Source organism: Strigops habroptila, chromosome 8 (genome assembly GCF_004027225.2).
Source record: "Strigops habroptila isolate Jane chromosome 8, bStrHab1.2.pri, whole genome shotgun sequence".
Taxonomy (NCBI): Eukaryota; Metazoa; Chordata; class Aves; order Psittaciformes; family Psittacidae; genus Strigops; species Strigops habroptila.
The window spans coordinates 50954847-50964308 of record NC_044284.2 but is presented as its reverse complement, the minus strand read 5'-3'; the positions used below and the strand labels follow the sequence as shown (position 1 = coordinate 50964308).

At 57.6% G+C, this 9462-nt stretch overlaps 2 protein-coding genes across 19 annotated transcripts in view; one reads left to right on the top strand and one right to left on the bottom strand.

The window, feature by feature from the left end:
* The first annotated feature begins 3225 nt into the window (after window positions 1–3225).
* Window positions 3226–6161, top strand: HYI (hydroxypyruvate isomerase (putative)). Its single transcript, XM_030494263.1, has 8 exons — window positions 3226–3452; window positions 3546–3657; window positions 4678–4792; window positions 4937–5015; window positions 5202–5251; window positions 5446–5515; window positions 5702–5836; window positions 6027–6161. Exons 1-8 carry the CDS (start codon window positions 3257–3259, stop codon window positions 6113–6115), a joined length of 846 nt encoding a protein of 281 aa, XP_030350123.1. The 5' UTR covers window positions 3226–3256; the 3' UTR covers window positions 6116–6161.
* Window positions 6162–6765: 604 nt separating this feature from the next.
* SZT2 (SZT2 subunit of KICSTOR complex) overlaps window positions 6766–9462 on the bottom strand; it is a 59209-nt gene continuing 56512 nt past the window's right edge. For 12 of the 18 annotated variants that reach the window (XM_030494244.1, XM_030494242.1, XM_030494249.1 and 9 more), the window contains one exon: window positions 6766–7479. In XM_030494244.1, the coding sequence (XP_030350104.1) occupies window positions 7333–7479 (147 nt within the window). In that variant the 3' untranslated portion in view covers window positions 6766–7332. The remainder of the gene's footprint in view (window positions 7480–9462) is intronic. The other 6 variants (XM_030494258.1, XM_030494259.1, XM_030494243.1 and 3 more) reach the window with 1 other exon arrangement.

The following is a 9462-nucleotide window of genomic DNA, read 5'->3' as shown; positions in this document are numbered from 1 at the left end:
GGACACCGGGGTGCTCGGTCCTCACCTCCGTGTCTTGGCCACACTGGGATTTATGTCACATTCCCACCTGGTTCAATCTAGTAGTTTATATGATTCTCCCTGTTGAAGAATATCCATAAACTGGCAAAGGTTGGGCATTCATTTCCCATAATGTGATGTATAGATTTTCTTTTACCCAACTGTTTTTGGAGGCTGTAAGAAAGCGAGTGCTTATTAAGGCATCCCACAGAAATCTCTGTTACAGCTTTGGGAGGAGTCACTGTCTTTAAAGCAGGCGGCTCCATGGCAGAAAGATGCTAATTAACAAGCTCTCTCTGCACAGTATGCACAGGCTGTGGTAAGCAGAGAGGGACCTCGTGGAGTGATGGGTCCCACCAAAGAGTGCGTAGTGGGCACTGGGGCTGGCACATCCCTTTGGTGCAAGATCCCAGGGTCTTGGGAGGTCCAAGAAACCGGACTAATTGGTGGGATTCTGGGCAAGAAGGAGAGCTGGGGATACACATGCAGCCAGCCAGGTCACGCCACTCTGCAAAGGCTCTCCCAGCACTGTGGAGTTGAGAGAGATGCCCGGGCTGGGTGTGGGCAACGGGGCAGGAGGCATGGCCATTGTGGGGTCACACTGGCCTCAGGGACACAGGCAGGGACGGGGTGCTGGGTTGCTGCTGGGTGCTGCTAGAGATGCTTTTGGCTTATTATCTCTTGGTCCCTTTGTACTCAGAGGGGATGGGTTTGGGGAAGACTGGTGAAAAATCATGAGATTTATCACAAGCAAAGCTCCTGCAGCTCCTTCCGTGAGGTGCTGGCTCACACACGGATCACTTTTCCCAGCCTTTTTCTACACATGAGAATGCTAGAATGTTCTTCCCTATAAAAGCCAAAAACCAAACATGGCTGTAAAATATTGGGGTGCTTCAGAGCAGAGAAGAAAGCCCAGGGGAGGAGGGAGACCCAGGGTGCCCCCTCTCAGCCTCAGTCCTGTAACACCTCACATAGCTGCGGGGCGCAGGGGGAGCGGGACAGATCTGGGTGAGCCCAGGAGGGACAGAAGGTGACAAACCCCAGCGGGAGAATGCCACTCATCCACCCCAGCCGCAGCACCTCGGCTGTGTGCCAGCTGAGCCACCTGGGAGCCTGGGGACAGGTAGTTAAAATTCAGAAATGTCAATTTAAATTAAAATGTGTTTCATAAAGGAGAGAGATAAAACCTTCCCCGCAGCACGAGCTGGGGGATTTATGGGGTACTGGGAGGACTGGTGCCCCCACTGCAGCGGGCTCCGGGGGGGCAAAGGAGGAGCTGGCTTTGCTGATGCTGCTCATGCCACAGGGCACTCCAGGCACTTGCCTGGGTGTGGGGGGCACCCACCACCTCCCCATCCCACTGCCATAGAGGCCAGAGCTGTGTCTGCACTGAAATGTCAGCTCGCTAATAAAATGTGCAGGAGCTACGTTTTCTTTGGGCCAATAAAACTCCGGGGTGGCAGAAGGGACACAGCGAGCTCCCTCCTGCTCGGTGCCCTCCCCACCTCCCTGGGGGGACACAGGGGCCGGTCTGACCCCACACTCCTGCCAGCTCCCCTAGACAGCGGATGCTGGGTGCGGGGCTCAGCACCAGTGTGGCACACAGCTCCAGAGCTGCGAGTGGCACGGCAAGGAGTAAATCCACGGTGCGGTATCAAGGTAAAGTGACAAAACACTGGCCTGCAATGCAGGAACCGCAGTTATAACAAGAGAAAATCAATGCGATATATTACCAGATATATAAAGACGCCATTAATGCTTCAGCGCGGAGCCCAGCAGATTCACCTGCTGTCAGTGCTGCGAGGGCTCCCTGTGCTCCCCTCTGGCTGCCCAAGTCACCCACACAGGGTTCAGCTGTATGTTTACTCACTGACCCCCAAGCAAAGATCTCATGCTCCCACCGGCTGACCCCTGGGCTTCCACCAGAGCAGGTTGCTCAAAGCCCCATCCAACCTGGCCTTGACCACTGCCAGGGATGGAGCATTCACAGCTTCCTTGGGCAGCCTGTGCCAGTGTCTCACCACCCTCACAGGGAAGAACTTCTTCCTAATATCTAATCTAAATCTACCTTCTTTCAGTGTCGTCGGGACACATGCTGGGGACATGAGTGCTGGGGAACATGCACTGGAATGTCGGGTAGGGACATGTGCACTGGGAGACACGTGTGCTGGGGGAATGGACACAACCCCCCACACAACTGTCCATCACTGGGGACAGTTTGAATAATTCTTAAGAAGTTGAGTCAAGCTTCTCTTAATTGATTGATCAATAGCTTTAATTGAGTTGAGACTCTCTAACAGATAGCTTCAGTAGTGCTTTCCCCCTCACTGGCACTGCCCTGACCTCCCACCAAAACCCCAGTGTTTTGGCTGGCTTCTGCCGAGGTGGTGCTGCTGCCAGGCTCTCCCAAAGCCAATTCCTGGGGCTTGCAGAGGGCCAGGGAGCTGTTCTTCTGCCGCAGTTACAGGGGAGCTGCACCATGCAGGACTCCCATGAGAGCCCCCAGGACAGGCTCAGCACAAGGGGCTGCAAAACATCCCCAGCTCATGGTGTCACCTCTGGCAGCCGCTGCACAGCCTCTGTGCGCCTATGGGCTGGACAGAACGTGCACCCGACCCGTGCAGCCTGTGAGCTGTGGCTGGAGGTGCACACAGCACATGGGACAGGGGCTGGGGACACAGGGCTGGGCACAGGCACTGCAGAGGACGGACTCCTGCACACCGGAGCCACAGCTCTGCAGAAGTGGAGATGAACGTTTTATGGTAAAATATGCAGACCATGGGACAAAAGAGAAAGCGTTTCCTGCATAATGAGACACTGTAAGAGACAAGCTCCCCAGGAAACCAATTAATACGGCGCTTTGTGGATATCAGGCCAACACCTGGCAGAAACACCTTTCCCACGGAGGGCTACCAGCAGCGCCGTGCGACAGCCACCCCCCGCTCTAAGACAGCAACCCCACCGGTGTCACAGGCAGCGCGGGGCCGGCTCTGCCTGCTGCGCTGCGGCGTGGGGCCGCCGACCTCGGAGCCCCGCGACATGCCGTGAGCCGTCACCGCCCTCCACGCTTGCAGGGCAGAGTGTGGGAGCCGTGAGGTGCTCACCTCAAGCCCTACCCCGATGCCACGGGTGATGGGCGCTGCAACGGGGCTGCGCCGGCGACACCCTCCACGCGGCGGCGCGGGAGCGCGCCGGCTCGGCCCCGCCCCTCCCGGCATAGCCCCGCCCATCGCCCGCCATGTCTCTGCGCTTCTCCGCCAACCTCTCCTGGCTCTTCCCGCAGCTGCCGGCGCTCCCGGCGCGGCTGGAGGCGGCGGCGGCCGCGGGGTTCGGGGCTGCGGAGGCAGCCTGGCCGGCGGGCTGCCCGGCCCAGGCGCTGCGGGACGCAGCGGAGCGGGCGGGGGTGCGGATCGTCCTCCTCAACACCCCGCCCGGTACCGCCGCGTCCCCCCGGGCTGCGGGAGGTGGTGGTGGGGGAGTCGCGTGGGTGCCCCGGTGCCGCTGATCGCTTCCCCGCTCTGTCCTAGGGGACCAGGAGGCGGGCGAGATGGGGCTGGCGGCCGTGCCCGGGCGGCAGGCTGCCTTCCGGCAGGGGCTGGCCGCGGCGGTGCAGTACGCCAAGGCGGTGGGCTGCCCCAGGTAGGTGCCAGCGGGACCCCGCTCTTGAGGCGGCTCGGCTGCCCCGACCTGCAGCACAATAGCCCTCCCCTGCTCTGCAGCCTTCCTGCTCCAGCTCTTCTTCCGAGCGGGGCTCGCCCTTTGCACTGCTGTGCCTACTGCCCGCCGGGTCACCGAGCAGCTCCAGGGCTGCATGGAGCTGGAGCCGTTCCATTGCAGACTCCTGGTTGCAGTGCCACAGTCTTAAATGTGCTCGCTGGGAGCTGACCCAAAGCTGCCAAGCGCCAGTCCCCGTAATAATCCTGCCTTTTTTCTCCCTAGTCGTACCAGTCCTTTCCCCCAGGACTCAACAGTTACTTTACGGATTACAGCACAGCAGAGACACTGTAAGAGATGCAATTAGCCGGGCACAACCCCCTCCAGAGAACCAACGTGGCCCTTTGATTCCATTCACTTTGCATCATTCTTTCCCTAAGAAACACAGTCCAAAGCTCTGAGAAGGCATGGGCCAGCAGGCGAGGGGGTGCCCAGACCCATTCACACTCTCTGGTGACAGGGAGTTTGAAAAGGTTTTTGTTTCCAGTGTATGCCTTGCCCAAATGGTGCTGAAGAGCCTTGCTCCCCCCAGCCATGGAGCCCTGCACATAGCCTGGCATAGCACAGCACTGGCCCCTGGCCCCTCCCTGCTCTATGCCTGCTGCCCACTGTGGTGGCCTCAGGGCAGCCTCAGGAGCAAGAGCCTAAGTAAGCTCCAGTCTCCAGCTGAAAGAGGTGGAGGCAGCTGGCAAAAAAGGGAAGTACCAAGATCTAGAATGTGTCCAGCAAAAGGTTCAAAGAGGGCCCTCCGCATTCTGAGGTGGGATGGTTCGTGTTTGTGCCCCCGCTTGCTGGCTGCCTGTTGTGCCTCCTGCATGGGAGGTGGCTCCTCTTACTCCCTTCTGTGTCTGCTCTCTCAGCCTGACCCCAAAAGTGTATTAGGTCCAACCAGCTGCCTGGTTGGAGACTGGAGCTGCTGCCTGTGGCTGATCTCTGTGTCTGTAGGATCCACCTGATGGCGGGGCGGGTTCCCCAGGGTGCAGACCGGGCAGCAGTGGCAGGGGAGATGGAAACCACCTTCATTGAGAATCTCAGATATGCTGCTGACCTCCTGGCCCAGGTAAGGGGGGAACAGGTCCTGCTCCATGGGTGCAGCTCTTAGGGCACCAAGATGGAGAATCTCGCACCCATCTGGCATGGGGAAGGAGCTCGCACTGCTGCAGAGGTGACAGATGTTCTCTAGGGTGACATTGCTGTGTTACAGGAAGACATGGTTGGACTGGTGGAGCCTATTAACAACCGCATCACTGACCCTCGTTACTATCTGAACACCCCGCACCAAGGTACATCTCTCCCCAAGGTCTCTTTCAAGGGAAGAGAAGGATCCCCCAAGTCTGAAAGGCAGGAGGTTGCCTCACCTGCAGGGAGATGCTGAGGGAGCACAGTTGATGAAGAAGGGGAAGGTCTCAGGGCTTCAGTGTGAAGCTTCCAGCCTGGGAGTGATGGTCTCTCATTTCTTGCACCCTTAGCTGCTGCCATCCTGGAGAAGGTAGGACGGCCCAACCTGAAGCTCCAGCTGGTGAGTCAGCATTGAAGATCTCCAGGGTCCATCCTCCACCAAAGAACCTTACACAAACCCACTAGGGAGTCCTAGGGGCTGTGGGCTTGTTATCCCCTTCTGGGGATATGGGGAGGGACAAGGACCATAGCACAGCCATCCTTGACTGCTAACTGCTGAACAGCTGCACCATCCGTCTCCTCTCTGCTCCACAGGATCTCTTTCACTGTCAGATCATGGATGGGAATTTGTCACGCAACCTGGAGACATACTTCCCACTCATTGGTAATGCCCAAACCAGCTCCTCTGTGGCAATGGGGCAGGAGTGGCTTGCAAATGGGGCCCTCCTGCCCCACACTCTACTATGGCTGTCTGCAAGCACCGGAGTGCTCTTGGTTCACCTTGTCGCATGCCTAAGGAAGGCTGCAGGCAGGGCTGCCTTGGACAGAGCATTTCCCATTCCCTTCCTAGGGCATATCCAGATCGCACAGGTGCCAGGGCGGCACGAGCCCGACAGTCCTGGGGAGCTGAACTTTCCCTACATCTTCCAGCTCCTGGAGTCTCTTGGCTACACCGGCTACGTGGGGTGCGAGTATGCTCCGAAAGGTGAGTGAGGCTGCAGGTGGTCTGAGCCCCACCGACAGGTCCAGTTGTGGACCAGCTGGCTAGGTACTGTGCAGAGACAGGCAGGCAGTGGGCATCAGAGCCCCTGCCTGGGGATGAAAGCCCTGCCCAGAGCAGAAGCTGCTCCAGCTTGCCTGGGGATGCCAGCAGGAGACCTTGTCTGTCACTGCAGGAGACACCCTGGAAGGTCTGGGCTGGCTGCGGTCATACTGGGAGAGTCAAGGGCTGCAGCATGGTGGGACCAGCAAGGCAAGAGAGTAAAAGGAAACTGCTGGAATAAAAGTCAAAGCAATGGCTTAGCAGAGGAGCTTGTGTGTCTTCCCTTATGACTAGGGGGTGGTGGTAGGTAGGATGATTCCTAGGGCAACGTTAGGAGCATCTATGTCCTATTTCCCTTCCCCAGGCCCTACTGGACCAGCCCAAGCAGCTGGACCCTCATTTATGCAAGTACCATCTGCAGAATGTCATATCTGGGGGTGGCTTGGGTACCACTGTAGGTGACTTCAGGTACACAGGAGAACTTTCACTTCCAGTCTGCAAGGGTGTCCAGGGAGAGGTTTCCAGGCTCCCCTGCTGAAGGGAGCATTCACGCCTAGGGAAGGGTGCAAGTTCTCCCAGTCCAGCTCCAGCTGGTGCCTGGAGTTGTGGAAAAAGGGCTCTGGGATTCCAAGTCCTGCAGTTCTCAAGGCTGCTACCACTGCCCAGCACCGACCCTGCAGCAGATGGGGATAGTGAAGCAAGTAGCCTCCTTGCAGGCTGCCTGAACCAAGGTAAGAGGCTGGGGGCTGCCTACCTTGCTGCTCCTGCTCTGGAGCAAGTATGAGAGTCCAGAGCAAACCCAGCCAGTCCTGCAGCCGGGGTTGGCTCTGCATTTGCTATGGGAGGCTTTCCACATTCTAGCCTACAGCACATGAGTGGGAATCTATTTCAGTTTATTTCAGAGAGACATCAATGGCTTTAATGTACATCTCCATCAAACCTTCTCCTGGTCCAGTTCACCCTTCCTATCCCATTTGATGCTCTCCTGATGAAAGCAAAGGGACAGAAGTGGGCAGCCTCACTGCTCAGAGGCCTGAAGTCTTTCCACCTAAAACCAGAGCACTGTGCGGTGCTGCCCTGTGCAGAACTGGTGCTCTATGTTCTCCTCCGTGCCTTCCCAGGCAGGCAGAACTCACCTGCAGATGCCAAAGCTGTGTCCCTGAGAATCGCTCTGCTTCAGCCAAGCCACAGCAGCCAAGCTCCTGCCCTTGCAGTTCAGTCCAAGGTCATTCAGTATCAAATCCACTGACAACAGTGCACTGAGGGCCACACCAGTGTGCATGGAGGTGCATATCCCCAGGCTCCTCAACTCAGCACCCTCGCATGCCACCACCAGCGCTGCCTGCGGTGCTGGAGGCTGTTCTTCCCCATGCTGACCCATGGCACAGCCACACCAGGAGGTCTGGTACACGTGCTGCTCCAGGACGGGGGTGCCAGTGCTAGAGCAGGCCTGTCCAAAGGTTGAAGCAGGCAGTGTTGATAACTGACTCCAGGTGGTGGTATGTGGACACAAGCTGTGGCAAGGGGCTCTCGCTGTTCTGGGGCTGCACTGGGAACGGCTCCCGGAAAACCACGGTGAGGCTCTGCTGAGAGAGAGGAACAGATCAGGGGAAGGATTCAGACAAGCACTGTGCAGCCCCTACCCCAGGTGCATGGGGACTTTTTTGGCAGTTCCAGGCAGATACTGGGAGAAATCCCAAAATGCCAACAGCACCAAGCTAGTGCCTCCTCCTGTGACAGAGCACGCTTGAGCCTATTCCCAAATTTTCTGGAAAAATTAGATGGAAGGACTTGCCCACTCACTCCGTCCCAGCCCCCATGCATCTGCGGTTATTCCAACCCCAGCAGCAGCCTCGGGAGAGGAGGGGATCCTACTGCCTTCACAATAATAGGGGCTTCCAGGGAAATTAGAGGGAAATTTCTTCTCCTAAGGCAAAGAGTAGGAGTGCAACAAATGGGGAAGGGGAGGAGATTAAACATAATAACTGCAATCCTAAAAATAAATGCTGGCTGCTCCATTCTAATCAGTGACTGTAGTGACAAGGCAGGGCAAGGGCAGAGAGGAGCAGAGAACAGGGTTCAGAAAAGAAAGTTGCAGGAGCTGAAGCAGAAGAAAAACACGAGCTCAGAAGAAAAACATGTGCGCTCAGATCAGCAGCATGGAGGCAAGACAGAGACTAGATGTTCTCCAGAGCTGAAACACAACACATAGAATCAACTAGGTTAGAAAAAACCTTTAAAGATCATTGAGCCCAACCATTACCCCAGGACTGCCAAGCCCACCACTGAACCATGTCACTGAGGGCAAACTGATCTCCCCTCATGGCTGCCCCTCATGATCTCCAGTCACAGCCACCCCTCATCTGGCCCCTCATAGTGGCCCACGCTATATAGCTGCTGCCCCTACCCCTCATGGCCACACCTCACCTCCCCGCAAGCTCTCTCCTCATGGCCCATGGCCGCCCCTCACGCCCCATGCCTGTGCTGCTCTCGCCTCATGACCTCCCTTCACAATCTCTCCCCACATGATCTTCCTTCATTGCTGCCCTTCTCTCCCCTCACCATCGCTCCTCATGGCTACCCCCTCTGTCTCCTCACGATTTCTCCTCAAGGCCACCCCTCCTGCCTCCTCACGATCTCCCCCCACAACCATGCCAACTCTCCCTTCACGATCTCCCCTCACGGCTGCCCCTGCTCTCCCCTCACGATCTCCCCTCACCCCTCATGGCTGCCCCTCCTCTCCCCTCACGATCTCCCCTCACCCCTCATGGCTGCCCCTCCTCTCCCCTCACGATCTCCCCTCACCCCTCATGGCTGCCCCTCCTCTCCCCTCATGATCTCCCCTCATGACCGCCCCTACTCTCCCCTCACGATCTCCCCTCATGATCTCCCCTCATGACCGCCCCTACTCTCCCCTCACGATCTCCCCTCACGATCTCCCCTCATGACCGCCCCTACTCTCCCCTCACGATCTCCCCTCATGACCGCCCCTACTCTCCCCTCACGATCTCCCCTCATGGCCAGCTCTCCTCTCCCCTCACGATCTCTCCTCACCCCTCATGGCTGCCCCTATCTTCTCAGGATCTCCCCTCACAACCATCCCACCTCTCCCCTCATGATCTTCCCTCACCCCTCATGGCCACCCCTGATCTCCCCTCATGAACTCCCCTCAAGACTGACCCTGCTCTCTCTCACAATCTCCCCCTTGGCTGTCCCTCCTCTCCCCTCACGATCTCTCCTCACCCCTCATGGCTGCCCCTCCTATTTTCTCAGGATCTCCCTTCACAACTGCCCCTCCTGTCCCCTCATGATCTTCCCTCACGGCCGCCCCTGCTCTCCCCTCACAAATTTCCCTCAAGGCTGACCCCGCTCTCCCCCCACAATCTCCCCTCATGGTCGCCCCTCCTCTCTCCTCACGATCTCCATCTAGTAGCCAGGATCCCCTGACAAGCTCATAAAGCCATGACAGCAGCTATGTAACTGCAGAACAGCAAATGCACCATCATTTAAGAGGGAAGAGAAGGTGCTTTGTGAGCCTAACTCCAGCAGTGTGCAAGGCTTTAGAGCAG